The sequence below is a fragment of the Pelophylax lessonae genome, assembly GCF_965119305.1.
Source record: "Pelophylax lessonae genome assembly, chromosome: 1".
NCBI classification, from domain to species: Eukaryota; Metazoa; Chordata; class Amphibia; order Anura; family Ranidae; genus Pelophylax; species Pelophylax lessonae.
Window position 1 is genome coordinate 806,280,490 of NC_138768.1, and position 15,589 is coordinate 806,296,078.

At 45.7% G+C, this 15,589-nt stretch overlaps 1 protein-coding gene across 10 annotated transcripts in view; it reads right to left on the bottom strand.

Moving 5' to 3' along the window:
• ADD1 (adducin 1) overlaps window positions 1-15,589 on the bottom strand; it is a gene marked incomplete at its 3' end in the record, with an annotated part of 148,223 nt that overhangs the window by 56,838 nt on the left and 75,796 nt on the right. For all 10 annotated transcript variants that reach the window (XM_082259471.1, XM_082259474.1, XM_082259473.1 and 7 more), the window contains exons 3-4: window positions 5,567-5,729; window positions 528-679 (exon numbers count right to left, since the gene is read on the bottom strand). In XM_082259471.1, coding sequence (XP_082115597.1) covers window positions 528-679; window positions 5,567-5,729 — 315 coding nt within the window. The remainder of the gene's footprint in view (window positions 1-527; window positions 680-5,566; window positions 5,730-15,589) is intronic.

Genomic DNA, 15,589 nt, shown 5'->3' on the forward strand with positions numbered 1-15,589 from the left:
GGTAAAGTAGAATTAAATGCAAAAACTTTTCTTTGAGCTCGATAGAGTGGAAAGGCATTAGAGCCCCTGTCAGGTTTGTATTGCTGTCTGCCCCCATTATGGACATTCACCCTACAAGTGAAAGAAGTGTTGGAAAGGTTTTTACCTTAATGGACAGAATGCAGTAAGGTTAAAAAAAAAACAAAACACACCTATAGAGTCTAGAGCCACTTAAAGAAACTGTGAATGGACTATTGGTAACATAAGTAATCTTTTATTATATACGTCAGTATACAGTTACCTTAGTGAGCAGTAGGAGATTTTCAATCTTTGTATATTTGTATCACATGAATAAAGTATGGACAGATGTTTATATGAATGGACCCAGTGGTATATGCAAGGAAATGGCTTTTTTTGTGATGCACGTGTCTTAGACTGGGTAATTACTGATTTTGTCGCACCCAATGTGATTCAATGTTCTGCTCTGTCAGACACGTGTACCTCTCTATGCATGTGATCAGAACCAGATCTAGTAATTTAATACTCACTGTAATGTGATTGTAGATCAGCTGGGACCATCCGAACAGATCAGCTAATCGGTAAAATGCGGCTAGTTTACATCTAAGCAACTTTTCTCCCTTTTCATAAGCAATGGAGTCAGAACCTCTAAGATCATTCACAGGTGTGACCATTCCCAAGCCTGAAATAGAGCACAATACAGGTTACAAACACAAAGGCAATAAACGCTAAAGCTGAACTCCAGATCTGTGTAGTAATCCAGTGTGAAACTTTGTAATAAAGACTGCTCACTGCTGCTCTTATCCGCCCCCTCCTATAGTTTTCAGCAGGCATGTACAGTACATTGATTATGCTACTGTAAATTTTGCAAGGTAATAACTGGGCTTAGAAAGGCATTTTGTGCACACAAAGTGGATTCATATCCTTTGTGGTTATTGGGGAATATATTGAACTATTTAATACCAAATCATGTACATCATTTGATTTTAAGTAGTTATACTGGGAGGATGCCTGCAGCTACAAGCATCATGGCGCTATTGTTTTCTGTAGGCAATCGGCTTTTATGTAAAAGCGATCCTAGCGGCTATTTTACCAGCTGGATGACTTTTACAGGCGGCGGTGGCGGAAGGGGGGTCACCCCCCCCCCCTTCCCCATGTGCCTCTCTGGGCTCTACCGCCCTACTGGTGAGCCGGGCACTGAAGCCAGCGGTTCTGCTGACTTATTATAGAGTTCGTCAAGGACTGGTAGGTCGAGGGATTGCATATCTGTAGTATATGGCATACTGACAAGTGACTACATCCATAGGAGCCTGCCTTTAGATCCATAACAATGAATTGCGTTTCTGTGGTCTAATGCCAATAACATTATGCCTATGTAGATCTCTGTAGTGGGGGTCTGCATTTTCCGGTAAGCAGCTGTGTGATCGGGCGCTGGTGAAGGCTTTCTCACAGAACCACAGAAGAATATACGTCTTTACAGATTTTTATATGACCTTATTTATTTATATATAGCGCTGCACCATTCTTTTGTATATTTTATCTGTTGTTAATTAACAATATAGTGATCGCTGCTTCTTTTGCGTATCATATTTAATTTTTTAGCTAAGCACAGCAAGTTCTGTATATCATGGACTGGAAGGTCCTGGATAAGCTCAATGGTAAGCTAAATAAACAGTGAGGGTCATTTCTTTATAAATTCATCTGTCAACCATATAGTGTAACCTTGATCTGAAATTTTGTGAATGGGCCGCAATGAATGAATGAATAGATCTCAGATTACCATCTGTTGTAGATTTCTTGAAGTGACCTTGCTTTATCTATGTCTGTCAATACTGAAAAATTAAAAATGTCCTACACAGCATTGATATTGTAATAAATGCACAAAATACAGGACTACACCAAGCTGTGTATGCCATGGACGGACTCTGTAATCTGACAAACTGTGGTGTTTTCATAATTGTATGAGTCATGTGCTAGAGAGAGTATAGTTTTTGGCTCTGTCTGTCTATCAGAGGAGCAGAAGGTGAATTCTATATTGCTTTCTGCTTAACAGAGAACAGGATCTGTGAGTTAGGTCTGCTCAATGTGCTCAGTGTGTGATTCATGTGGTCTGGGGGGAGTATCCCCACTGGTCCAATGGGGAGGCACATTGGATAGTGGAGACAACCTGACCAATGGGCACACAGGCTTTGGATACAGCCCCAATGATTTGCACAGACTGCTGTCTCTGTGCATTGTGGGGTGTAGTATAAAATCCAGGAGCATGTGTTTGGGTTCTTTGGCTGGTGAGCAGAGTCCCGGAAGAAGGGTGGCGGCTGCCTCCTCCTCTGCAGCAGTTGGTGTATGGTCACAGGCAGTCGGCCTAGTGAGCCAGATGTGAGGAGCTGAACCCAGAGGTCCAGGAGAACTGACTAGAAGGAGTGGAGACCTTGGAGAACCTGAAAAGCAGTATCATGAGTACAGGAGATTGTGTCTAAGGGCCTGACCAGGAAGGGGGCCACTCCGGAGTAGAGTAGTCTGAGGACGGGTGTCAGCTGGTGGATATAAAGGGGGTACTAGGTGAGTACCCTGAAGATAAGTGCTTAAGGAACATTACCTCAAATTCATCTAGTGGCAGGATGATGCTGCGGCCTTGCCGCATTCTCAGATAGAAGTCCTTAGCATTGTGAATAGTTCAAGATTTGAGTATCCCACTCATCCCTTCTCCCATCCCCATATAAAATGAAACAAAAACAACAACCCCTAGACTGATCATTGACTGTGCCGGAAAGTAAAGTGTTAAGATTCTGCATGCAGTTGCTATTGGTAACTCAGGGAGGACCTGAAAGGTGAGAAATCCAGCAGCTCCCACGCAGTCACTGACCCCCCACGCGTGTGCCCGGCGGACCCGATGTCCGCCGGGCACTCGCTATTGTCCGTAACAGCGGGAGAAAGGCAGGCGGCTAGTGTAAACAAAGCCGCCTGTCAGTCTCCCCTGTGTAAGAATGATGATCAAACGGTTCTACTATGTAGGACCGTTGATCACTGTTCTTACACATCAAGCCACAGCCAATCACAGTTAGAAGCATGCCCCTAGGACACACTTAACCCCTCCCTAAAAAAAAAAAAAAAAAAAAAAAAAAAAAAAAAAAAAAATTGCACAGGTGATCAAATACCACCAAAAGAAAGCTCTGTTTGTGGGGAAAAAAAAAAAAGGAAGCCAAATTCGTTTAGGTACAGCGTTGCACGGCCGCGCAATTGTTTGTTACAGTCACGCAGTGACGAATCGCAAAATAGGCCCTGGTCAGGAAGGGGGTAAAATCTTCCGGGGCTTAAGTGGTTAATAAAGCATTACCAAAAAACACTTCTATCCTCTCAAGACTTGAAACAACGGCTGCCTGTAATGTTCAACCACAGAGACATTCATTTAACGTGTGATCTATGGCAGTCCCCATAATCAGGAGACCATCTGACTTGAAGCCACACCACTTAAAGCGGACCTTCAGCCTAAGGCTGGCCATACACTATACAATTTTCTTGTTCAACTTTCCTTTAGATTTACCAAAACCATGTAATATAGGGTCAAACCTAAACACTTTCAATTTGTATGCAGTCAGGCAGGCCCTTGCACTATGTAGTTTAACCACTTTACCACTAGAGCATTTTGCTGTCTTACGTCTGGGCCACTTTTTGCGATTCGGCGCTGTGCGACTTTAACTGACAATTGAGCGGTCGTGCGACGCCGTACCCAAACGAAATTGACGTCCTATTTTTCCCACAAACAGAGCTTTCTTTTGGTGGTATTTGATCACCTGTGCGATTTTTACTTTTTGCGCTATAAACAAAAAAAGAGCGTTTATTTTGAAAAAATAATATTTTTAAAAATTTTTTATATGAAATTCCCCCCAAAAAAGATATAAAAAACTATTTTTTTTTAAATTTTTGGCCAATTTGTTTTCTGCTACCTATGTTTGGTAAAAAAAAAAAAAATCGCAATAAGCGTATTTTGATTGGTTTGCGCAAAAGTTATTGCGTTTACTAACAAAGGGAAAGATTTCTGTCATTTTTGGTGTTTTTTTTTTTTTTTAACGAGTAATGGCGGCGATCTGCTTTTTTTTTTGCGGGACTGCGACATTGCGGCGGACAGACCGGACCCTTGACTGACATTTTTGACACTTTTGGGGGTACCAGTGACATTACTGCAGTAATCATTGCTATATATATGCACTGTTACTGTAAAAATGACACTGGCAGGGAAGGGGTTAATTTTATTGGAGAGGGAGGGGTTAATGTATGCCTGGTGCTTACTAACGTGTGTGGGGGGAGGTGACTGAGTGAGACAGGGACAGATCGGATGTCCAGCTATGCTGAACCCTCCGATCTGTCACTCCCTGTCACTGAGGAGATCCGCCCGCTTGTGTTTACACAGGCGGGCGGATCTCCACACTAGATCCCCGACGATCGGGGCAGAGCAACGGCGATCGCCGCTGCTCCTCCCCTGGCCCGACTCCCGCTGTGAATGAAAACAGCGGGAGAGCGCCGCCTACAGGGGAGGAGTCTGGCGACGTAGGTCTACGTCGTCAGACGGGATCGTGCCACTTTGCCGCAGTACTATTCCAGTACTCAGCGGTAAAGTGGTTAAGGTAAATCTAAAGGAAATTGAATAAGAAAATTGTATAGTGTATGGCCAGCCTAAGGCTGGCCATAAGTTATTCAATTTTCTTTCCTTTAACCATGAATTGAAGGAAAGAAAAATCACTTAATTGCCCCATCAACAACGGTCAGTGCTGATAGGGGAATCCCTCCCACTGCCTTTTATTTAATGATCTCTGGTGCCGGCTATACCCGACGGCAGTGATCACACGAAAAAAAAAAAAAAAAAAACTGACAAGCTGGATGTACTGAAGTCTATGGATGGATGGATGGATCGCCTTCAGTACAACCAGCCTGCCAATAGATGCATGGAAATTAGTCTATGGCCAGCTTAAAGATAATGTTGTGCCTCTCTGTTCCTCTAGCACTTCCGTATTTCTTGCCTAGTTGAGAAGTTCTCCCCACCCTCTGCCCATGCACAGATGTGCCACAGGGCTCAGCTCCCAATAATCGACGTGTAATCCTGCCACAGAATCCGCTGTATGGGATTGCTCTTTAAATGCATGGAAAAACCATGCAAAAAAAAAAAAGCAGCTGAACAGAAGTGTGAATGTAGATTCAGGGTTCAAGGGTTAACATTTAAAAAGTTATTCAAAAAGATTACTACATATACATACATAAGATAGATAGATAGATAGATAGATAGATAGATAGATAGATAGATAGATAGATAGATAGATAGATAGATAGATAGATAGATAGATAGATAGATAGATAGATAGATAGATAGATAGATAGATAGATAGATAGATAGATAGATAGATAGATAGATAGATAGATAGATAGATAGATAGATAGATAGATATAGTAAATGTACCTTCCCATGGCATGCATTTTGAAATTACGAATTGAAGGATCACTTTTAATCATTTATTTTAGAGTGATCATCTAAAAAGCAACATGAGACTGCTTTAGCTCCAGTCGAGTTCACACTTACTCAGGTTTAATGCTGCCATACCACCCTGCGGGGCTGACGGGTAAACACTTGGTACACTTGTGGTCATAAAGTCTGCTATTTGCTGTAATGCCAATAACCCAGTAGGATTCTTTCCTTTCTTGAATTGGTCCTGGATCATTGTTTCCAGTTCTTCACAAAAGGCCTAAGAATGAAAAAACAAAATTAAAGAAGGTCAAAAACAAGCAGCAAAATGGTCATTACCCTATTTAATGACAAAAAAAAAACAAAAAAAAAAAAAAAACTATCACCACATATTAGAAAGGGCTTTAAATATTTGTAATCGAGAGCTGAACTGCTAAATGCAAAGTCTAGCCAGTGAGGCTTCCTGTGATTAGCTGTGGGAGGCAGCCCCAATAAAAGCAATAGGAGGCTGCTGGCTCCCACAACTAATCGTGTCCATCTGGGGCTCTCGCAGATAATGCCAGGCAGGGTGTAAGGTGAGTGCACATGAAAAAAATAAATAAAACATTATTAATAATAATAATTGTTCTGCCTCCAGCAGGATATCTATTAAAGAATTTATTACCCCAACATTTCATATTCGTGATATGTGCCTGCTGTACCATGTACTTGTATGAGAAAGTATCCTATGCTCTTTGTATTGCTTCCTTTATGTGAAATCCCTGTGTTCCTGCCAGTCCTTCTGCTTTCCTTTTTAAACTGACCACACTAAGCAGGAGAGCACAGCGTGGTCAGTCTAGCTATGCTGGGAACTCTGTGTGCTCTCCTCCAATGATCAGACTTGTCCTGACATGCTCCCACTGCACACCCATTTACTGGGAATCTCAGTGTATGGCTGCATCTCCTCCCCCAGCTCGTTTGCAGATGAGATCACAATGAATGTGATCAATTATATTAAAAAAAAAAAAAAAAAAAAAAAAAAAAGGGGAAAAAAGGCATTTAGAAATCTATACAAAAATGTTTTGCTTTTCATTTCAGTTTTAAAATGGATTGTTTTACAAGGTTACAATCACTAAGTCGTTTGCCTGCAAGATTAGATTTGACCACAAGATAGAGACGGTGGTAAATATATACACACGCACATTTTTTTGTAAATATTTTATTATAACTTTTCATGTGACAACACTGAAGAAATGACACTTTGCTACAATATAAAGTAATGAGTGTACAGCTTGTATAACAGGGTAAATTTGCTCTCCCCTCAAAAAAACTCAACACAGCCTATAATGTCTAAACCGCTGGCCACAAAAGTGAGTACACCCCTAAGTGAAAATGTCCAAATTGTGCACAATGTTATGTCACTCGTTAGTGTTGCCAGGTCTCAGGTGTGAATGGGGAGCAGATGTGTTAAATTTGGTGTTATCGCTCTCACTCTCTCATACTGGTCACTGGAAGTTCAACATGGCACCTCATGGCGAAGAACTCTTGAGGATCTGAAAAAAAGAATTGTTGCTCTACATAAAGATGACCTAGGCTATAAATGGATTTTTGTAAAATCTTACCGTAAAATCCTTTTCTCTTAGCTCATCGACAGACGTAGTCCTCGGTGATACACCACCTTCGGGTTATGTTACCTCCGCAGGAGCAGGACTAGACAGGAAATTAAAAAGCTCTGGCCACACCCTAGGGGCAGTCCCAGAGGGTATATCCTCTCTCGCTCTGCCTCAGCAAATCAGTTATGTGAAAAAGCAGTGCTTAGAGAATTTAACCCAACCCAACTACAAAACAGAGGGGCGGGGACTACGTCTGTCGATGAGCTAAGAGAAAAGGATTTTACGGTAAGATTTTACAAAAATCCATTTTTCTCTAGCGCTCATTGACAGACGTAGTCCTCGGTGATACACCACCTTCGGGACGTCCCAGAGCAGTATCACAACTGAGGGGTGGGAAAATGGAAATCAAATCCCCAATCTAGAAGGCCCAACCGGTGCCAACTAGAAGTTTACAATGCTCATCCTTAATGATGAGACTCAACAAAAAAAGAGAAAACAAATTTTTTTTTTTTTTTTTTTTTTTTCAAACAGAAAAAAACCCTCAAGGTAGACCACCGGTCTCCTCAAATTGCGGCCTGCAAAACCTTGCGGCCAAATGAGGCATCCGCCGATGCCATCACATCAATCTTGTAAAATTTTGTAAAGGTATGTACCGACGACCAGGTGGCCGCCTTACATACCTGGACCACTGACGCCTGATGGCGAAAGGCCCAGGAAGTACTGAGCGCTCGAGTGGAGTGCGCCCTAACAGGGAACGGAGGACTCTGACCCTTAATAGAATAAGCCTGTACCACCGTTTGTCTAATCCATTTGGCAATGGTCGCGGCAGATGCAGGCAAACCCTTTCTGGGGCCATCCGTGATCACAAAAAGTGAATCCGTCTTACGGAATGATTCCGTAGCTTTCAGGTATACCCTGATTGCCCGAACCACATCTAAGGAATGCAACGCATGTTCCCGATGATGCTTGGGCTGAGGACACAAGGAAGGTAGTACAATATCTTCATTCAGATGAAAATCTGAAACCACCTTGGGAAGAAAAGATGGCTTAGGATGAAGTACTACCTTATCCCTATGAATCACTAGGTATGGTGACTGGCATGATAATGCAGCCAGTTCTGACACCCTGCGAGCAGAAGTAATAGCCACCAAGAAGGCCACCTTCTGGGATAAAGTAAGCAAGGGAATCTCCCTGATGTTTTCAAAGGGAGGTTTCTGTAGAACCGACAAAACCAAATTAAGATCCCAGGGCGGTAAGGGCGCGCGGACTGGAGGAGCCAGGTGCCGCACCCCCTGGATGAAATTCCGCACCAAGGATTTGGTAGCTAAAGGCTTCTGAAAGAAGATTGCTAATGCTGAAACTTGACCCTTGATGGTGCTCAAGGCTAGCTTCTGCTCAACCCCTTGTTGCAAAAAAGCCAATATTCGAGTCACCGAATAGGTACGTGGAGGAAATCCTAAAGATTCGCACCACGCAATATAAGTTTTCCATGTGTGATAATAGACTTTGCTGGAAGTCGCTTTCCTTGCTTTAATAAGGGTAGGAATGACTGAAGCTGACAAACCTCTGTCCTTCAGTACTTGGGTCTCAATGGCCAGGCCATTAAAACCAGCGACTGTAAAGCGTGATGGTAAATTGGTCCTTGAGACCACAGACACTCCCTGAGACGAAGTTCCCACGGAACGTCTACGACTAACATGTCCAAGTCGGCCAGGCCGGCTTGAGGAGGCCAGCCTAGAATTTCTAGGACCACTGGCGCTGATTGGATCTGAACCAGGCGTCCCTAGAGGTATCTGGCCCCGACCATCCGAGAAAGTCTGGTCGTTTTCTGTTCCCACACATTTATCAGATACCTGATAGTTATCAGGAAAGGTGATCTTTTCTGGTTGAACCTCAGGGACCGAAGTCACCCGACTAGAGGCTACTTGGCCTATCTGGTCAACCAGATCCGATTCCTGTGAGGTATCGGGACTAATCTTAGGAAAAGGTAAAGGAAAAGATCTATTCAGGGAACGGTAATTACCGCTTCCTGTAGTACTTAAATGTTGGAAGGGAAGAATCGCACCGGTAGTAGTGGTTGATGCTCGATCTAATGTCCTGAATACCGGTGAAAACGTCCCCCCACCCTGAAACCGGGTGGGGGCGCACCTTCAGGCTGTGTACTCCTTTGCTTCGGGTTTGGCTAGGTTGGTCCTTTGCTTGTCCGACCAGCCCTTCTTGAACCCTCCTGGAGGAGTCTTGCCTTTCCCGCTAGTACCAGCCGGGCGCCCTTTATGGGCGGTAAAGAAAGGTCCTCGCTTGTTGCGAGGTCCCTTAGCTTTAGCAGCCTGTGGCAAAAAAGTGCTCTTGCCCCCAGTGGCATCCTTAATGATTTCATCTAGGTTGGCCCCAAATAGACGATTCCCCTGAAAGGGGAGATTTGTCAAGGTCTTCTTGGAACCTAGGTCAGCTGACCAGCATTTTAACCACAGCACACGTCTGAGGATCACCGCTGTCTTGGATGCATGCCCTAATAAGGGAGTAGTGTCCAAGGCTGCGTCACAGATAAACTGTAGCCCTTGTATAATCTGTTCCATCAAATCAGATGTCTCCTGGGGAATATCTTTTCCCCTAAGATCTTGGCGTACCATCTTCGCCCATTCCGTAAGTGTCTGGGAAACTAGACCAATAACAATTACTGGTCTAAATGCTGACCCTATCAGAGAGAAGATGGTGCGGGACTCTGCTTCCATCTTTCGATCCACCGGATCCTTAAAGGACGAAGTGTCCTCCACTGGAATAACCGTGGCTTTATTCAGCCTGGAAATAGGCGGATCCACGACTGGTGGTACCGTCCATCTCTTAATGATGGATTCCTCAAACGGATAGCGTCTAGCAATACGCTTGGAAATAGTAAAAGGTACGTTTAGAATGCTCCCATTCTCCTTTAATCTGATTACCGAAACATTTAGGTACAGGAAAAGCCTTCATCGTCTTGATGGGCTTATTAGTACCAAAGGGAATCTCTGTTTCAGTTGCCTCTGCCGGTAAAGCCTCAAGTTTTAAGGTTTCCTGCACTGCCACAACTAGTGCGTCCACCAATGCTTCTTCCTGAATAATAGCAGGAGAAGAAGCGTCCTCCTCACTGTCTGAGGGGGCTTTACCTGGGATAACAGCCCTTGCAGAGGAACCTGCAACTGCCGTGACCACCTCTGAATCTGAGTCAGAGGTGTCAGATGGTATAGGGGTAGGCGGGGGTCGCTTCCTTGACCCCCGTCCCTGACAGGCCGCCTCCACCCGAGCCACCATAGACTCCAAAATTGCTGTAAATGACTCTATACTCTGTGCACCGGCGGGTCCCGTGGCCCCCTCGAGGGAAACAGGTGGGGGAATATGTGTGGCAGGGTCCATGATAACTCCAGTTACTTCCTGGATATTATAATTCAAAAATAAAACTTTTTTTTTTTTTTTTTTTTCAGACCCCCAGCGCCACAAAAGCCCCTTAGTGTTACCTGCTAGGGATCCCTATCGATCGAGAGAGAGAGAGAGATAGACCCCCAGGCTCACCACTTGATGCTCAGAGTTTAACTGCAACCGGTTACAGCGCTGTCTTAACAAACAGGAAGTCTTTTGGCTGGCTGCCCAGGAAGAAAGGAGGCGGCTCCGCCCCTCTGTACGCCTTCCGGCGCCTCCCCCAAGCTCCACGAGGTGTTTGGATCACCTCAAACATGGCCGCCCCCATGCTGGAGACACGAGGCTACGCCAAAATGGCGGCTCGTGCGATCCAGCAAAAAAAATGGCGGCGGCCCGCTGAATAGCGGTGTGCTGCAGGGCACACAACACTCTCACTGCATGGGGATATGGCGTGGTTGGCGGTACCGGCCCTGGCGGACCGCATGGCCGTTCGGGAGGCCTCTGCTAATAGCTGGAGATCTGATTAGGAAGGCAGTCTACATGTCCGTGGCTTCTGACTGGTAGGTAGCTTATTCTTAACCCATAAGATTCCCAGAATGCCACAGATTACATCTTTAAAAACATGTATACAATTAGATTGTTAGCTCCCAAACCAAGCCTCCTGGCTTTTTGCACACATAAAATCACACTCAAAGTAGGAGGATCTGTGTCATGTTGTAGGATAGAAAGGGACTCTATCTTACCATACAGAGAGGGGCCCGCGTTCACCACAAAACCCGTCAGAGGGAAAGGGGGAACATACTACTCACCATACCGGAACCGGGCGGGCACCAACTCCTGACAGTACCCCTCTCCACCGGGGCGGGAGGGCTGTCAACCGATACGGACGCCGTGACTCATGGTCTTTGGCGTTTCGGCGAGACGTTTAACTCGCGTGGACAGTCCTTTAATGGGACTTTGTCGCGGCCGACCCAGCGCGGAGCTATGGCCTGCACGCGCTCGTAGGCTGAACTGGGGTGACCACCGGATCTCAACATCCAGCCCGTCGCCCAGTTCAGCTTTCTTGCTTGAAGATCTCACAGGAACACTGGAGAAAAAAGCGGTCTAAAAAAAAACCCTTTAAGAAAAAATTCTTGCCAGGACCTAAGATCCCAGCAAGGTGTCTAGGTCCTTACTCCTAACTAGACAGAAAATAACTGATTTGCTGAGGCAGAGCGAGAGAGGATATACCCTCTGGGACTGCCCCTAGGGTGTGGCCAGAGCTTTTTAATTTCCTGTCTAGTCCTGCTCCTGCGGAGGTAACATAACCCGAAGGTGGTGTATCACCGAGGACTACGTCTGTCGATGAGCGCTAGAGAAAAGAAGATTACCAAGACCCTGAAACTGAGCTGCAGCACGGTGGCCAAGACCATACAGCAGTTTAACAGGACAGGTTCCACTCAGAACAGGCCTGGCCATGGTCGACCAGAGAAGTTGAGTGGACGTGCTCAGCGTCATATCCAAAGGCTGTCTCTGGAAAATAGATGTATGAGTGCTGCCAGCATTGCTGCAAAGGTTGAAGGAGTGGGGGGGAGTCAGCCTGTTAGTACTCAGATAATATGCCGCACACTGCATTAAATTGGTCTGCATGGCTGTCGTCCCAGAAGGAAGATGATGCACAAGAAAGCCCACAAACCGTTTGCAGAAGACAAGCAGACTAAGGACATGGATTCCTGGAATCATGTCCTGTAGTCTGATGAGACCAAGTTAAACTTATTTGGTTCAGATGGTGTCAAGTGTGTGTGGCGGCAACCAGGTGAGGAGTACAAAGACAAGTGTGTCTTGCCTACAGTCAAGCATAGAGGTGGGAGTGTCATGGTCTGGGGCTGCATGAGTGCTGCCGGCACTGGGGAGCTACAGTTCATTGAGAGAACCATGAATGCCAACATGTACTGTGACATACTGAAGTGTGAGCATGATCCCCTCCCTTCAGAGACTGGGCCGCAGGAAAGAATTCCAACATGAGAACGACCCCAAACACACCTCCAAGATGACCACTGCCTTGCTAAAGAAGCTGAGGGTAAAGGTGATGGACTGGCCAAGCATGTCTCTATACCTAAACCCTATTTAGCATCTGTGGGGCATCTTCAAACAGAAGGGGGAGGGGCGCAAGGTCTCTAACATCCACCAGCTCCGTGATGTCCTCATGGTGGAGTGGAAGAGGACTCCAGTGGCAACCTGTGAAGCTCTGGTGAACTCCATGTCCAAGAGGGTTAAGGCAGTGCTGGAAAATAAATGGTGGCCACATAAATTATTAACACTTTGGGCCCAATTTGGACCATTTCACTTAGGGGTGTACTCACTTTTGGTGCCAGCAGTTTAGACATTAATGGCTGTGTGTTGAGTTATTTTGAGGGGACAGCAAAATTATACTGTTATACAAGCTGTACAGTCACTACTGTACATTGTAGCAGAGAGTCATTTCAGAACAAAATTTATAATAAAATATGCGAGGGGTGTACTCACATATAGTATTTAGTAGTATATAGTTTTACCTGCCAAACAATTTGTGATTCTATTCAGGCAGTCTTGTGTGCCGGACTATCCTGACATTATGCTGCACAAATAACTGCTGGTTTCAATGATCAACAATCTCCCTATAGAAATAAATAGAAAATCTACTATGGCCAGGAAGAGGTTGTGTAGCAGGGACCACATAAGAAGATCTCTTTGGAGAATGGACGGGTAAGTGGAGGATTTGCTGGCGGAAAGGAGGCCTGCATTTCAAAGATAACCGGTCTGAAGGTTCCCCTTTATCCGTGAAAGAGTCTACCCAATCAAAAGATCTTAGCTACTTCACCAATAGGATCACTGGACTCAAGTTTTTTACATTTGCCATGGTCACTGCAAGCAGTTCTGTTCTCCATTCGCATTTTTAGGTCATATTACAGGGAAAACAAATGTGGGAGTATTTGCATAAAGGTTAGCAGGAACAGAGCTTGGATCTTACAGCCAAGAGTCTCCGTGCCTCACTCAACTTGTACGGATCACACATATGCGGAACTTCCCTCTCAGATGACCAGGTGGCTGCCTTGCCAACCTGCACCACTGACGGCAGAAGGCCCAAAAGGCACGAAGCGCCCGCGTAGTAAGAGTCTTAACAGGGAACGGAGGAACCTGAGCCTTGATGGAATAGGCCTGCACCACCGCCAGTCTTGTCCATCTGGAAATGGTCGCAGTAGACGCAACCAACCCTTTGCAAGGTCCATCCGTAAGGACAAATAGTAAGGCTTATTTCCTAAACTACTCAGTTGCCGCAAGGTACACCCTGATCTCCCAACCCACAAACAGAGAGTTCAAGGCAATCTCCTTAGGATGTTCAGGCTAAGAACACAGGAAAGGCAACACAATGTCTTTATTCAGAGGGAAACCAGAAACAACCTTAAGAAGGAATGACAAGGGTGAAGCACCATTTTATCTCTGTGAACCACCAGGTAAGGTGAACGACAAGACAATGCCGCCAGCTCAGACACCCTGCGGGTAGAATAGCCACCAAGAAAGCTACCTTATGGGACAATGCAAGCAGATAGGCAGGTACTGGAAAGCAGACAGGACCAAAATGAAGATCCCACAGAGGCAACGGAGACCGCACTGGGGAGCCAAGTGGCGAAACCCCTGAATAAAAAAAAAAAAAAAAAAAAAAAAAAAAAAGGTACGAACCAAAGAATGTGTAGCCAAAAGAAGGCAAAAGAAGAAGACCGCCAAGGCCGAAAACCTGGCCCTTGATGGTACCCAAGACCAGGCGCTGCTCAACACCTTGTTGGAAGAATGCCACAATACGAGCCACCGAAATAGAATGGGGGATGAATCCCAAGAGACTCACACAACGCAATGTACGCCTTCCAGCACGATGGTAAAAACTTAGGAGGTAGATTTTTTTAGTCTTTTACGTGGGAATCACCAATTCAGACAACCTCCTGACCTGCAACACCTGACCTTCAACACCAAGCCGTTAAAGCCAGCAACTGTAAAGCAGAATGGAAGATTGGCCCATGGGCCAATAAATCTTCTCTGAGAAGAAGTCTCCAAGGGCATCAGCGACCAGTCGTAACAGAACGGTGCACCAAGACCGGCGAGGGCAGTCTGGAGCCACTAGGATGACCGGATCCCTTCTGCCTTAATCCTTCACGGGAGACTCGGCAGAAGTTTCAGCAGGGGAAAGACATATCAGAAGATACTGCTCCAAGGAGACACCAGTGCATCTGCGATGACGGCCAACGGATCCAGAGACCTTGCCACAATTCTCTGTACCTTCCTGTTGAGATGAAAAGCCAACAGGTCCACCTCGGGGAGTTCCCCACCAGGGACACAGCTGAACCTTAGAATGCCGGCTACCTCCCGAGCCGCCAGGCCACTTTTTGTGCTCCGTTGGTGATTGACATACGCCACGGCCGTGGCATTGTCCGATAGATCCTTACCTGGCACCTCCAACGAACCAGACAAATCTCATCGCCCGAAGTTCCAGTATAGTGATCGGTAGTTTTGACTTCCCCAGAGTCCAGACTCCTTGAGCACACCCGTGCCCAAAACGCCTCCCCACCCAGGCAGGCTGGCAACCGTGGGGACCACCGTCCAGTACTGGGGAAGGAAGGATTATCTAGAGACTGTGGATCCTTGTCCCACTTGGCAAGAATCTCCCTTTGCAGAGGCTCAAGTGGAACTGTGCAAACTGAATCACCTCGAAGGTAGACACTATAAGGCACAACGCCCGTATGCAAGTCCTGAAAGAAGACCGACTGCTGAACAAACAGGAGCATCCTGCAGCTTTGGAAATTTTGTTCCCCTAGAAAAACCACCCTGGCTGAAGCAGGGTCCAGAGTCAGATCCAGATAATACAACTTGGTTGACGGAACCCGAGCAGAATTTTGGAAGTTCAATTTCCAACCGAACTCCTACAGAGTCCGCACATTAATTTCCAGGTTGTTCATTAGAGCAGTCATTAGACTCTGCTCGCAGAAGAAGATAGTCCAGGCACCCAGTAACGCAATCCCCCACTGCCGCTACAATGCTAACACTGGGGCCCAACACTTTTGTGAATACTGGAGTGGAGGCGAAACCAAAAGGGTAATGCCATGAATTTATCATGCTCCTCACCCACGGCAAGTGGAGGAAAAAA